Source organism: Gymnoscopelus braueri, assembly GCF_963280865.1.
Source record: "Gymnoscopelus braueri genome assembly, chromosome: 16".
Lineage (NCBI taxonomy): Eukaryota > Metazoa > Chordata > Actinopteri > Myctophiformes > Myctophidae > Gymnoscopelus > Gymnoscopelus braueri.
In genome coordinates this window covers 44,174,473-44,190,636 of record NC_137616.1, presented here as the reverse complement: position 1 = coordinate 44,190,636, position 16,164 = coordinate 44,174,473, and the positions used below count along the sequence as shown (strand labels likewise).

General features: G+C 39.7%; 1 protein-coding gene across 1 annotated transcript in view; it reads left to right on the top strand.

The window, feature by feature from the left end:
- Positions 1-5,292: 5,292 nt before the first annotated feature.
- LOC308102997 (urokinase-type plasminogen activator-like) overlaps positions 5,293-16,164 on the top strand; it is a gene marked incomplete at its 5' end in the record, with an annotated part of 68,018 nt that continues 57,146 nt past the window's right edge. The window contains 6 exons of the mRNA XM_080452853.1: positions 5,293-5,297; positions 5,469-5,544; positions 5,662-5,701; positions 6,319-6,442; positions 6,538-6,635; positions 6,886-6,954. Of these exons, the coding sequence (XP_080308979.1) occupies positions 5,293-5,297; positions 5,469-5,544; positions 5,662-5,701; positions 6,319-6,442; positions 6,538-6,635; positions 6,886-6,954 (412 nt within the window). The remainder of the gene's footprint in view (positions 5,298-5,468; positions 5,545-5,661; positions 5,702-6,318; positions 6,443-6,537; positions 6,636-6,885; positions 6,955-16,164) is intronic.

The following is a 16,164-nucleotide window of genomic DNA, read 5'->3' as shown; positions in this document are numbered from 1 at the left end:
TTTTTGTTTCGTTACCACTGTGTGTCAGGGCTGGACTGGGACAAACATTTGGCCCTGGACTTTTTGGCCTAGACCGGCCCACCACAACCGGCAAGCAGATACTCTACCGCCCGCCCTGTCGAGGCACATACAAACACACAAGCCCTTAAAGGAGAATTCCGGACAAATTAAGTGTTATCTTTCATGTCTCGTTACTCACCTAGCGACGTAAAAAGTGGCGTTCTTTTTTTCCATATATTCCCCTGTCGTCATTTTTTAAACACCCTCCGTTGTTATAATGGGAGCGAGTGGGTTAGTGAAGTTCGTCTATTATAACCGACGCAATGTTATTTTTTTCTCTACTACGATTCATTGTAGAGTCTCATGATAGTCAAACATGCGCTGAAAATTCCTGCGAGCCTGCCGTTAATGGCGAACGATTTAACACTGGTTGCTTGTTTCCAGAATCTGGCAACACGAGTTGCCAGGTTCTGGAAAGAAACAAGCAAGCAAGTGTCAGTGTTTAAAAAATGACGACAGGGGAATATATGGAAAAAAAGAACGCCACTTTTTACGTCGCTAGGTGAGTAACGAGACATGAAAGATAACACTTAATTTGTCCGGAATTCTCCTTTAACACCACCACTTTTACTGAAAAACATCCCTCCATGTTCTGCAGCCTTGAGTAAAATAAATGACGCGACCCATACACAACTACACATACAAATAAATAAATATGATAGTTAGCCTACAGTACTCACTAACAAGGGGAGTGTGTTGCTCTTAGGAGGATGCAAGCTAAAGCACATCATGGCACTGGCAGCAAGAAAGCCTACTCTGGGGAGATCATCTCCACTGGAGATGATGTATTGGACCTATTACAAGCCTGGATATGATATGAGAATGTGTGAATTATGAACACTAGCCCATATCCGGTCGACCCAAGACACCAACCAAGACGGACAGACAGAGGTTTACTCCAATTATATAGTAGGATGATGATTACATGCAAAAAAATTGTCTGCATGCAATTGTCAATCTTCAGGATATATCGGTTATCAAACTGGCCCCGACAGTCATCTGTACACAGAATATAAATGAGTTATGAGTAATTACAGAACACACCCATGGGGTGAAGCAGTAGATGAATAGAGCTCACCTGACATTCTCACCGTCTTATATTGGAGACGATCCAATCAACAAAACTAGAGTCAACACCAAAGTAGTTTACCGAGTTCATCCACAAACAGGCGGGGTTGAATAGTGTTAAAAGATTATGAAAAATCAACCCACAGCTTGGCATAATTGTGAATAATTGATCATGCAAGGTGACAGTAGCGTCCTGTACACCCTGCCAAGACCTACAGCATATGCAAACTACACAAATTTCACGATACAATACACGATGTTGGGCTCACGATATCGATATTTTTTTATTTTATTATCAACCTTGGCCATAATGACCTGTATTGCACATTCTGTGCCCCGGGAACCTTGGGCTCTTTTGTCCATAATTATGGTATGGCAATGTCCGGGGATTATGGAGTTCTGGGGAAATGTGTTGGGGACTGTGTTACAGACTTAATGGGAGTACAACTGCCAAAGGACCCGTTCGTACATCTTTTGAATGCTGACTCTAAACTGGCTCTTACTGGAAAGTCACGCAAAGTCTGGCTGGCAGGACAACAGCCAAAAAGATTATAGTCCAACGCTGGAAACCTCCACATGACTTGTCCAAAACACACTGGTTAAGGAGCTTTTTGGACATTGCCTATCTGGAATTGTCATCGGCAAGGATTAATCATGCTCAACAGAGCACAATGTCACAATGGTGCAGTGGATGAGTTGTGTGATGCTTGATTGATGGAGTGGTGGAGGGAGGGCGGGATGGTTTCCTGCACCGTTGGTGTGTGAATGTGAGTGTATTGCGCTTTTGAGAAAGGTGCTTTAGAAATGCACTGTTTACTAATTTATTATTTTTACTAGTGCACGTTTAGGGTTATGTCTATGTTTTTGGTAATATTATTGACTGCTAATTGTGTATGACTGTGGCGAAAATAAAGGCAGATAGTGTGTGATTATGGATGGCACATGATCTTAGAGCGCTCCCTCCGTTCTTATGACAGCCACTGGAGGTGGGGTCTGGGGGGACAACATGCTTTGAATCGCTATTATTGTTTACACACGACAGAAACCAAGGATTATATATTTCAAGAGCGAGAGATCATAGTAAACATCCTAAGCATTCTTCCTTCACACTGGGGGGAGAAAAACAGCATCTGAAAGTTTGATGAGATGCATTTTTACACGTGAGTGCAGCAGTGGCCACTTTTCCATTGCATCTTATGAGCGGTGGGTTTTATTTGGTGCCGGCCTGCGCGCACATACTGGTTCTTATCAGTGTGATGTTGTCTGATAAGGGGTCTATTAGTAGCAGGAGTTTTTAAGAATCACTACAGGTCTTTATGCTGTTCTCGCACTTCATGTCTTCGCACAGAAGACATGAAACTGAATGTGAATGTGAATGTGCACGGTCATGTGGGCCTGTGTACAGTATGTACATTATGTGCAGGTGAGAATATGTTACTTGGTATAATCAGTAAAAGAGTGATGAAACAATACGTCAAAACAGCTATGAGGCTGGAGGCTATGATATTTTGTTTCAACATAGAATATGATTCATAACATCCTCATTGTTTTCCAGATTGATGTCAACATTTCCAACGAAGCCCCACTGTCTCCACAAGTAATGATTTTAATCAGTATAATTAGTTACATATCTTGAACCTGATGTGTGTGTGTGTGTGTGTGTGTGGTGTGTGGTGTGTGGTGTGTGGTGTGTGGTGTGTGGTGTGTGGTGTGTGGTGTGTGGTATGTGTGTGTGTGTGCATACGTACGTGCAAGTCTGTGTGTGTGTGTGTGTGCATACGTACGTGCAAGTCTGTGTGTGTGCATACGTACGTGCAAGTGTGCGTGTGTGTGTTTGTGTTTGTGTGTACTGTATGTTAAACATACTCTGGAATGTCTTGCATTGCCCTTCATTGTGGTAAATTTGATGAAATACCAGATAAACAGCAATATATTATGTCATATTCCTCCGTCACGACTACCATAGAAAATTATATTGAAGGTACGTGTCAGGACCAAGGGAATAGAGATGTGTGATGATACTGTAGGAATCTCACCCCTTTAAGCTTTCAAATGGTTTCAGTTGTAATAATAATACATTCAATTTATATAGCGCTTTTGTAAGTACTCAAAGTCGCTTTACAGAACCAATATAAAACAACTTTATTAGGAAAAGCTAGTTAAAAGGTTAAAAACTATAGAAATAGGTATAGGGAATGCAAGACTGAAAAGGTGGGTTTTGAGTGTGGTTTTAAACATGGCGAGGGTGGGGGCAGCTTTGATGTGAGCTGGGAGTGAGTTCCTCTATACATTTAATATTGAAAATGTATAGAGGAAACAAATGAAATAATATGAATGTAATTCATTAAAATAGGGAGCGAGTATGAGAAATCAGAAAATGATCGGGCCAATCAGTGACTGGGTTTCAACTGCTGTCGGTACAACAGTGAAAAGCAACAAAATCATTTTCTGATTTCTCATACTCACTCCCTATCCGCCGAAGTCTAGACTGATACCGGGGAAGAAAGTGAGAGTGAATCCACGTTATCAGTCTGGCCAATGCCAGGCTAGCCGATTGCTGCCCAAGTTGTCAGACTTTAGCGCAGGGGGGAAGCAGTTAGGGGTTAAGTGTCTTTCTCAAGCAAACGTCGACACATTGCCCAGGCGGGGATCTTTAGCTTCCCAGGTGGCCTCAGTCTCTACCTATTCAGCTATGGCCGCCCCAAACATATGTTGCAATGATTGCAGATGTGTTTCAAAATGAAACGAAAAATGTTTCCAAAGATTTGTCAGAGAATGACATCATGATACTGGAAATATTTCAAAACAAATGTTCAAAATTATTCCTATATTCCTATTCCTAGTATAAAATATTCATAGAGGCTATAATAACCACTGGAACCCTAGCATTCCTATTCTGGGGCAAACATTTGGCAAAAATTGCAGATCTACAAGCTCACGTTTAGTTTCTACGAAAAGATCTGATGTAGAAGGAAAAAGGAGGGGGCCTAGTATGGACCCCTGGTGGACACTGCTCACTGACATATTTAGCAGGTTTTCAGGCCAAGGGACCCCTTAGCTGAAAATGAGACAAAGCAGGGACCCTCACTATGTATACAATTGTGTTGAATATTGAACTTTTTCATGTTCCTCCCAGAATAGGGGTGATAGCTAGGGTTCAAGTGCACGGTTAAATGTAATACCATGCACCCCGCCTATTGAAGACCAATGAGTAAATGGGGTTTAAGTGCGTAGTTTCTATCAAACATTCCAGTTAATTTATGCAACCACCAAATTTTGAATATGGTAATGTAGAGCGTGGGTACGGGTGCTTGTATATCAGAGGATATGACATACTCTGTGGTTTATGATTTGGTGAACAATATAGAGAATAATCTATCATGACTGATGTTTCGTCATGATAGATTAGATCCATCATGATCGGCCCCTCCTCCCACCGACAGTTTTTATAGGAGCGCCAACAGAGGACAGCCAGACAGACAGACAGAGAGAATCACAGCTACAAAGCCAGAGTGGTTTATTGCTTGTGAGGGACCTACTCCATAGACTGCTTCCGGTGATTATACAGACGTATCCTGAAAACAGGCAGATATTCCAGAGACTAATAGAACCATAATAAGAGCTGACTCACAGAGAATCACAGAGAAGAGGTCTGGGTGATAAGGTAAGCAGATTGCAATGCTGTATGGGATTCTGTTGCATGCTTAGTGGTGAAACCTTTTAAGTTGTATGTCATTTAATGGATAGTGATGACTTAAAAAGTGTTTTTTTTATCAGTTTGGTGAATGACAACAGAAGAATGTGATTGATTGTGAATGTGGATTATATTAAGTGACTATCAAAACTCCAGCATCCAGAAAAGTGTGCTGTTAAAGTCTAAACAAATTGCTTTCAATTCTTAATATTCTCCTGATAATGTAGCCTGCAGTGTGTGAAAAACCCAAATACACAGCATTCCAAAACATGCAGTGATGTACAGTATTTACATATACACTGCATTCAACAACCATAATTGATAGCGCAATCACAGATAATGACTGTAGAATGTTATCAGTACAGTACAGTACAGTACAAAATGACCATGCTCTAATTGTCTGGGAAACACAGCCACAAACGTGTTTTAGTTTAGATGGACAACTTCCCATTCTCAGCACAAAACATGCAATGGGGTATGCATACTAAATGGTCATACAACTTCAAATGTGACGTAGTTAGGCAAGTGCACATGTCTGTCTATGTTGAGGAAAATGCCATATAAGGGAAGGGTGTGTTTTCAATGTACTTGCTGAGGATTACAGATTTCATATTTCAAATTGTTGTCTCATATATGTCTCATATAGGAAAGAGGAGCCTGAAGTGATGGACCTGTTAGTCATTTTAGTGCTTATAGCTAGCATCCTCTTCTGTACTGATGCGGTAAGCACCAATAAAAGGAAATTAAATACAGATTGCCTCCTTCTTCTTCTGCTGCTTCTCTCAGAGCTTGAGAACACAATGTTGACAAAACTAACACATCTTGTTTGTCTTCCTCAGGTTTCTACAAGGAAGTGGTCATACCGAAACACTGAAAGAGGTAAGGCCCTCTTCAATTATGAATCAATGTCTTCATTTTTGGGGTAATCCATAGCATAAATTATTTGCTTTGCAATGTAGACAGAGTCTGTATGTAATCAATGTTTATAATAAACAGTGATGGAAGCAGTACTAATTACTAATTTGTTTTAAGTAAAAGTATCAATACCCTATTGTAGAAATAGACTGTTACAAGTACAAGTTTGGTATTCAACATTTACTTGAGTAAAAGTACAAAAGTATTGGCATCAAAATATACTTAAGGTACCAAAAGTAAAAGTAGTCGTTATGCAGAAGGTCCCATTTCACAAGTTTTCAAATGTATAAAAATCGTTTGAAATTTTGCAGATCTACAAGCTCACATTGCATCGCTTTGCAACGCGTTGTGAGCTTGCAGATCGGCTATTTTCAAATTGCCAAAGTATATAGGTTATAAATTGTTGAAATTTGGAAATACTCCAGTAAAGTAAAAAATACCTCAAAATTGTACGCCGTACTTAGTACTTAGTACGGTACTTGTGTACTGTAAATGTGCTTAGTTACTTTCTACCACTAATAATAAAACAAAATAATAATAAAAACACCATCCCACTCATATGTTTCCTGTGTGATCAACAGAGTGTCTGTCTGACGATGGGACAAGTTACAGGGGTTCTATCGCTAGATCTGCAAGAGGTGGCATGTGTCTCTTTTGGAACAGGTTTTTCCCCTCACTGGGACTTGATTTTAACAATTACTGCAGGTATGTTGACAGAACCACTCACTTTTACATGCCTGGTACTTTGAAATATGCATTTGTGAAAATTCAGATTCTAAATGATTGATTTTGATTGTTAGAAATCCTGATGAGAGCCTGATGCCATGGTGTCGCGTCATGAGAGGAGAAAGGACCGTGAAAGAGTTCTGTGAAATTCCTAAATGTGGAACTGAGACTGGTGAGAGGAAGGTTAAATTACTGAAGCCCTATATACTTTGTCGTACGAGGAATGGCAAAAATGGCAGATTTACTTGCTCAGAACGTGTTGCATCGCGATGCATTGTGAGCTTGTAAATCTGCTATTGTAGCTAATTTCGCCTATAAAGACATGCCTAGAATAGGCATGACATGGGTAAAAAAATAGACAAAATGGTTGGACATTTTACCCATAAAATTAATATTGTTGTAATTATCTCCTATCACTACAGCTACTACTACAACAGCTACTACTACAACAGCAGCAACATCAACAGTAACTCCTGTTTCAGTGGACACAGGTTTGTTTAACTATATTCCAAACTATACCATGATAATGGTGTTTGTAAGGGGTGTACCCTGGTTCGGCATTTTACCCATACAGTAGGCTATAATTAATAATAATATATATATTTGTATGGGGTGTAGGACAGAGGTGTCATTTCAGAAAAAAAGAAAAGAAAAGAAAATAGAGGGTGGCCAAAAAAAAGTGGCATAATGAATTAATGTTTGTGCGCACCCGCACACACCCGCGCGCACACACACATAAATAACATACATAAAACATAATTACAACATTTTTTAAAATTTATTCATTACCATTGGACAGTTGCAAACTAACAAACACGGAGAAGTTCAACAATCTGGATATGATAATGATTAATAGATGAGCCCTAGGAATGTTTTACTGATTAACCCGTCAAAAAAGCCTATCAACAAAACCAAGCAAGTTCACATGCATGGCGTGATGTGCATGAAATAGAGACTTCACACCTCCCCACCCCACAAATGTCTGTGAAAAACTCTGAATCTGCTGCTGTGCATTGTTAGTACTGCTTAAGGACCCCCAAAATTATATGTACTTGGCTGCGGACCCCCCCCCCCCCCCTTCTGAATATGTTGTGTCAGGGACCCCCAGAAGAGAAGATTTGTGTAAAAAAAATCTAAATTATTCAAAAAACGTATGAGACTGAATTTGCTGTCATTGACTTTCTGTTTGTGTAGAGCTGACGTGTGGAGAGAGGACAGAATGGAGGCAGAGAAAGATAGCGGGTGGATCCATCACACCCATAGAGTCCCAGCCATGGACGGCAGCCATCTTTAAGGGTTCACGGTTTGTGTGTGGAGGCACTCTCATCTCGCCTTGTTGGGTCCTCACTGCTGCACATTGCTTTCCTGATGGGTGAGAGTCACACGCACGCACGCACGCACACACACGCACACACACACACACACACACTCACTCACTCACTCACTCACTCACTCACTCACTCACTCACTCACTCACTCACTCACTCACTCACTCACTCACACACACACACACACACACCAAATGTAATATTTGAGTTGGGAGTGTAACGTGATAAATGTGAATGTATTGGGTCTCACAGAGAAGGCACCTGGACTCGTTATTCTGTACGTCTGGGCAGGAATTCCATCGCTACTGACGCTACTGATGCTGACGGGGAGCAGAAGTTCACTATTGGACAACTCATCACACACCAGCAATACGATCATATGAGCTACAATAATGACATAGGTGAGCACGTGTGTGTGTGTGTGTGTGTGTGTGTGTGTGTGTGTGTGTGTGTGTGTGTGTGTGTGTGTGTGTGTGTGTGTGTGTGTGTGTGTGTGTGTGTGTGTTAGCCTGGGACCAGACGAATCTGCCAGTGCAAAAAAAATTTGGGTCTGGCACCGTTCCATGTGAATTCATTTCCTGCTCCAGAAGTCTGGGGTGACCAATCAGGGCCCAGTATTCAAACATGGGAGACTGTGATTGGTAGTTGGTTGTAGGTCTAACCAATTGTGTCCAGAGCCATTGTTTTGATCCCGCCCCCTTGGAAAAAAAACGTCCTCATAGAGGCACCAGACTCATATCCACGCAGTGATATAGTCTGGCTACGCGAGGCTGTGTGTGTGTGTGTGTGTGTGTGTGTGTGTGTGTGTGTGTGTGTGTGTGTGTGTGTGTGTGTGTGTGTGGGGGGGGGGGGGGGGGTTGACTGTGTGTACTGTATATCAATCTGGGAACCCAGAACCAAATGAGAAGGAAAAACAGCGCCCTCTGCTGTTTGTACTATCTCACTTGGCTCTGGGACAATGACGACGTAGCACCCGTGCGCAAGGAAACCGGGGTTTTGGTCTGCCTTCAGCGTTTCACTTCCGGTGGTGCGACTATGTTTTCATTCCCACTAACAATATGTCTACACGGAACACTAACACCACTTCTCCCAGAAAACATGGATCGTTTTGGTTATAAGCCCACTTGTTTCTATGATAAAAGAGCAAGTTAAAATGTGAATATCTTTTCGTGTTTTTTTCTGCTCCGCGGACGCTATTGTTAAATTAGTTTCGGTTGGTTTCGAGTGGGGAATGATCGGCGGACACGTAAATCCCGCCCACTACATTTGATTGGGTAAAGCGCGGCCTGCTTCCTGATCTGAAGGCACGCCCACTTGTAGCCCAGTGTGTACACGTTATGACGAACCTTCACGACAGATTCCAACGCAGAGCAGAATCTGTTCTTGAGAGATTAACTGTAACATTGTGTAGGTTTTGATAAAAAATAACAAAAAAACAATGGGACTCAAAACTGTGTACTTGTGTGTCTTTCAGCATTGGTAAAGATCAAGCGCAAAGACGGTGAATGTGCATCTCAGACACCATCTGCACGCACAGTTTGTCTCCCCCCACCTTTCACTATGCTGCCCCCAGGAGCTGTGTGCAACGTCGCTGGATACGGCCAGGAGAGCGATAGTATGTATAACATTTAACGTTTGAACCTCTATCATGATGGAGAACTCTCTCTCTCTCTCTCTCTCTCTCTCTCTCTCTCTCTCTCTCTCACGAATATGAAAGGAATGACACTTGATTAGGTAATAGGTAGCAATCATATCTGATCATAAAAAAGTGAGCGAGGGAAGTATATTGTAGGAAAATAATAGAATATCTAATATCTAAAATAAAAGTAAAATGAATTAATCTGATGAAGTTTACATCCATTCCTGATGTGTAAACCTTTTAATCACCATTTTCACTGCTCTATTAGTGTCATTTGTGTACTCACAGGTCTTGAAGCAGACAAAAGTGTCTCTGATGTCCCAGGACAACTGTAGAGGCTATGAAAACTATGGAAATGTCACCCAGAACATGTTCTGTGCTGCTAGTCCTGACTGGAGCACTGACGCATGCCGAGTGAGTGAAGTCTAAAGTGAATGAGTATGTGTGCGTGCGTGTGTGCGTCAGTGGTGGAAAAAGTACTCAAATGTTTTACTTAAGTAAAAGTATCAATAATGGAATGTAGAAAGTACAAAAGTATTGGTATCAAAATGTACTTAAAGTACCAAAAGTAGAAAGTACTCATTGTGCAGAATGTCCCATTTCACAAAGTTTTCAAATGTATAAAATGCATACAAATCTTTTGAAAATAGCAGATCTACAGTACAAGCTCACAATGCATCGCATTGTGAGCTTGTAGATCGGCTATTTTCAAATGGCAGAAATGTATATAGGGCTGAAGTGGTTTTGTAATAATAATCTAAATCTACAAATTAACTAGTAACTGAAGTTTTCAAATAATTGCAGTGGAGTAAAAGTACAATATTTGCACCTGAGATGTAGTGGAGTAGAAGTAAAAGTGCTGAAACTTGGAAATACTCCAGTAAAGTAAAAAATACCTCAAAATTGTATTAATTACAGTACTACCGTGTGTCCGTGTGTCCGTGTGTGTCCGTGTGTGTCCGTGTCCGTGTCCGTGTGTGTCCGTGTGTGTGTGTCCGTGTGTGTGTGTGTGTGTGTGTGTGTGTGTGTGTGTGTGTGTGTGTGTGTGTGTGTACGTTCATACGTTCGTATAATATGCATTTCAGTTAACCAACATTTATTTTAGTTTTAGTTTACTATACTAACCTTGCTCTCTCCTTGCAGGGGGATTCTGGTGGTCCCTTGGTGTGTGATGCTGCGGGTCGTATGTTCCTGTTCGGGGTGGTCAGCTGGGGTGAAGGCTGTGCAAGGAAGGACAAACCAGGTGTTTACACACGCGTCACCAACTACAACCACTGGATCGCTGAGAAGACTGGGCTCTCAGCCTTCACAGCTGGGGTCATGTACCCCGAAAAATGATCTGCAGAAAAAATACAAAAAAGGACAATTTGGCAGCTATTTGTTTTTTAAAGATTGCACATACAGTACAATATTATGTACACATACAATCCTGAGTATTCGTTTAACCCACTAAGGAAGGCCTGAGTCCGATTTTTTTGTTTTGTTTTGAAAACAAATATACAAAAAAAAATATCACGCTTTTTCAAAAATAGCAGATCTACAAGCTCATAATGAGCTTGTAGAACTGCTATTTTTTTAATAGCCAAAGAAATCTAAAATGACAGACTTCCCGGTCTTAAAGTCTTGAGAGTGTTCAAATGGAATCACATTTTGACACACTTAAGCCCTATACAACAATTACTGACAATAGCCGATCTTCAAGCTCAGTAGTGCGGTGCATTGTGAGCTTGTTGATCTGCTATTTTGCTGTTGATTGTAGTTTATAAAAAAGGAAATTGATTAATTTAGATTGTATTTATTTTCCAGTGTACATAGAGTACTGATTGTCGCTTTGGCTTCAGTATACAGCCAATTTGTAATGTATGGTTTCAAATATTTTTATCAGGCTGTACAGGTACAGTATATTAAAATGTTTAATTTTGCATCAAATGTGCATAATGCTTTCATGCACCTTTCAATTGTTAATCCTTTTGTTCACAATTGTATTATTAACTTGGAAAACAAGTTATAGCACACAGAATATTGATGCCTTTTTTACAGATAAATTATTTTATTTTATAAAAAACCTTTCTTGTGTTGTAGAAGGCCGGACCTGCTGTTAAATGTTTTTGATGTAATGATCTCATGCTGATAAGTATTAAGCTACCATATTGAGTTAAATTGTTTCTGGATTTTATTCTGTTTATCTCTCTCTCTCTCACTCTCTCTCTCTCTCTCTCTCTCTCTCTCTCTCTCTCTCTATCTCTCTCTCTCTTTCTTTCTCTCTCTCTCTCTCTCTCACACACACACACACACACACACGCACGCACGCACTCACGCACACACACACACACACACACACACACACACACACACACCTCGCTGTCAGAGGGAGAGGGATGTGAAATCCTTAGTGCTAATCTGACTCAGAGTGTATACAAATTGTAAACAATTATGATAACCAATAATACATCTGTACACTTTCTGAGTTAAATGAACAGAGGATTTTAATGTGAACTATTTATCTAGTTCTAGTTATCTATTATTTAGCATATATTATATGCCGATTTTAATGTGTACTCAAGTAGACCTTCCTGTCCTTGTTTCATGTCTCATTGTGCACTCATATCAGAGATGAAGAGCAACTATACAATGACAATATCCATTCTCAGGAAGGTTGGAGCCATGACAGGTTATATTATATGTACGTAAAAAAACATAGATAGATACATCATTAGATGAAATGACAGATAGCTTCATACAGACAGTAAAGATTCAGACAGATGAGGTTATTTAGCTGTTATTAGACGTGGCAGTGATGAGCATTAGTTTCTCTGCAGAACACTAGAGGGTGCTGTTGAGTATTTGGCAGCAGCTCGGTAGTGCCTCAACATACCGGTGGATTATTTAGAAATCGTTTATTTAGGCTGTAAATTATAGATTTTTTTAATTGGTTAGGAGAGAATAGAATAGAATATATTTATATTTATTTATATTTTAGCATGTCACATGTCACTTTACATCACAGGTAATGCGTCTGAGAATGTAGTGTGTGTGTGGGGAGAGTTTTTATGTGTCTGAATCTGCCCCAGGACCGGAACTAATACAATGCGGTGTCAGGCATAGCTGCATTAAGGGGGACACTTTGAGCTCCGTTCCGGTAGCAAATATAACACATCCGGTTTTTGAGCTAGCAAATATAAGGTTTCCGGTTGCCTTCAAAGTAAGAGCATCACATTTAATGTTTTATGAAAGACATAGCCTTTAAATGCTTAATTTATAGTTTTAATGTGCAAATGAACCGTTTTTCAATGGTTTTCAATGGTTTCTTTTTACTCTAGAGGGTACTCTTATTCTGAAGAGATCGTCCACCGGAAGTCTTATATTTGCTCCGTTATATTTGCTGACTGAACACTGCTCCACCTCGGAGGCAAACAAGGAAGCAGCTCTCCTTAAAGTAAAAAGAAAGCGTAAATGAAGAACAACTTTCCTCCATTTCAACCAAATGAGGTTTGTTTGTTTGTCTGAAGTTTGTCTACGTAAAAGATAATATTGTATTGTTTGTTATGGACATTTGATTAAGTCATTTCTTTACAGTTTGTAGGTGGTTGTTTTGTACATGAACTCCTTGGAGTCATTCCCTCATCAGTTGTATGCAGCCATGATGGTATATGTGTTTGTTTGAAGTGTATTTTCTATTATCATTACAACTGTTTATTTGTTCACTATATATAGGTTTACTTTAGACTATCATGCATGGATTTTATCGAGTCTGACTTTTACTTTCGTATCTATGATAGTCTTGGTCTCAACCCCCCTAATAGTCACTGAACATCCGCGCGGAAAGCCCGTACTTCTCCTCACATGTTCAAAACAATCATATTAAGTATCTAACCTGTAGCCACGGATCTTAACTAGACATTCGGAACATGTGTTCACTGTATTAGTCTGTATTTTGCTATAGATCTGTTTTAATCCCGTGTTTTTCGGATTCTGTCAGAAGTTCCCTGTATTCCTCAATGGGTGGTGGTGACGGGGCGCATCAGTTCAAAGTCGGTATTACACTCAATGTAAACAGGATGTAAACGAGGGGGGGGTGGCGTTCAGGCACAGACGGGATTAAAACGCATATCTATTGAAAAATAGGGATTAATACCGTGAACAAATACTCCGAATGCTGAGTTAACATCCGGGGCTACAGGATAAGCAACTTATATTTTGCATTTGTACAAAGACCAACACTATCATAGTAAAATACATCTGATAGTCTTGATCCAAGGTTAGGTTTACCGTTTGTTTCTGTTAGGTTTATGCTTAGTGTGAGTGTTTGTTTGTTTAATGTTGTATTTGGGCTAAAATAATTTATGTAAATGAGTCACAGTGAAGCTATCACAATGTAAACACAATGTTTGTCTGTCAGTAGAAAAATCGACTTTTGTCATGTTGTTATGACAGACTTTCTGACAGTAATGTATGTGAATCTGCTGCAGCATTGCATTTTTATACAGTGTTCTTGTTTTGTTGTTTTACACAATGGTGGAATAACTAAATAACTGAATTTAGTCAGTGCTGTATTCAATTACAATTTTGAGGTACCTTAAGATTATTTACATTCCATCTACTTTGCTACATCTCAGAATATTTGCTTATAATTTACTTATTATTTATTACTTACCTTGCAGATGTATTTATTTATAGTTATTACAAAACTAACATTAACCAATTAAGCCCTATTTTAAAAGTAGGATATTCTAAAATAGTCGATCTATAAGCTCACAATGTGTCACATCAAGTTGTGAGCTGATAGATCTGCTATTTTGTGAAATGGGACATTCTGCATAATGAGTACTGCAAGTATGTTTTGCTGACAATATTGTACTTTTACTCAAGTAAACGTTTTTAAGCATGATGTTTTACTTGTAAATGTATTTCTTCATTGTGATATTGCTACTTAGTACTTTAACTTCACTAACAAAAATCAAAGTAGTTCTTACACCACTGTCTGAACCTAATGTACCTGTGTGTGCTCATTATAAACGGCATTTGAGCCGAATTCCAACGAATGTTTTGGAGAACGCTCGTTTTGCATAACTCAATGTCCTGTTTATGTGCAATTTAGAAACGGGTAATAACAGCCTGTCGACCCGGACGGTTTTGAAGTGATTTGAAGTTTTTTTTAAATTACACATACGTTATAGACTGTCTATTTTCACTATTTGACTTACAACAAAGTAGCATCTAGGTTTAAGTGGTTAATGAATACTATTTTAAAAAAAAAAGAATCTATCAATTACTCACCCCATGAAGCCTTGAATTCATGGAGATTTTTGTTTGTCACATGAGACAATAATCCAATATTTGACTAATGAAGTTAATAGGAGACCAATCTTAACAAGAGCAAAAACATATATTTTTCTAACCTGAATCATTAGTAGGCATCAGTAATCCCTGTGATAGTTGTTTTGGAGTTTATATTCTTTTATAGTATAAATTAAAAAAATACTTTTACCGAAGCAGAGTCCTCAATTATTGAATTATTGGGTCAGGAATGCAACAAAAAAATCAAAGTATTCGAGTTCAGAGAAGAACTGAGTTATTTTCTTTTTTCCGTGTTTGATTTAGAATCCTGTTCAACACAGCTGAACCTTACCTGACCCCCTGAGACTAGGGTTGGATCTGGAACCGGACCAACATTGAGGAACCAGAGTCGGTTCCATGACCATCACATTAGGGAGCGTTTCACACCTACACCCAACCCGACCTGAGACGACCCAGTAAACACAGAGGTTGGTATTTACTTTCCTCACAAATATACCAGATGTACAAGCTGACAACACGTTAACGATGAAAATGAAATATTGTCAGCTTTTTTTTAAAGGGTGACACCATCTGTGTCCATTCCTGATGCAGGACAGTAGTTAGTTTTTGATTGATTGATTGAATACTTTATTTAGAAGTTTGCAGAGAAAAAAGCACATGGAAGTACAGTTCAAAATTCAACTAAAAAGGATTGAAAAGCCTACTGGATTGTTTCAATTGGGGTCCTCACGTACTCAATTCATGGAGACATAAATAACAGACAGATATTCACTATTATGCAGAACATCACATAAACATTTTAAAGTTAAAGGGTAAGTGATTTTCTTTGGTTAAAATAAGTGTTAAATATCTCTATATTCTGATAGTACTCATTGCTATAGAGTGTTTGTTCAGTAAAAGGAGTCTCCTTGTTTCTCCAGCTCTTTATAAAACAGAAAATGCATTTTCATTTCAGTTTCAGTTTCATTTCCAATTTTATCCAATCTGGATAGAGAGCTCAATCAGGATATAGATTAAACAAGTGAAATTGGAAGTGATGACACTAAAGGCAGGTACACACTGCAGGACATTTGGTCCGATAATGCTGTCTGCGACCTTTTTTGGCGCTCGCCGACAAAACCTCCCGATCTGACGCAGATCGGCCTTTGATCGGCGAGATAATGCTCGCTGTGTGTGAAAGGCACAGCGACACGATCTGGCCGCGATCATCCGCTCTGGGATGGCTTTGCGACCGTTTTCAAATATCTGTCTGGTTAGTTATTCGGCCCTGTCGCAGACAGGAGATCGGACAGTATCATACAGTATGAAAGGGTCTAGGAGGAGATCCACGCTACAGCCAATGAGAGCACATTACAGCCACCGTGGCCAGGGGAGCATCGCTGGATCTGACCACAACAAACAGTCCCTACCGCAATATTACCGTCCAGTCCTGTATT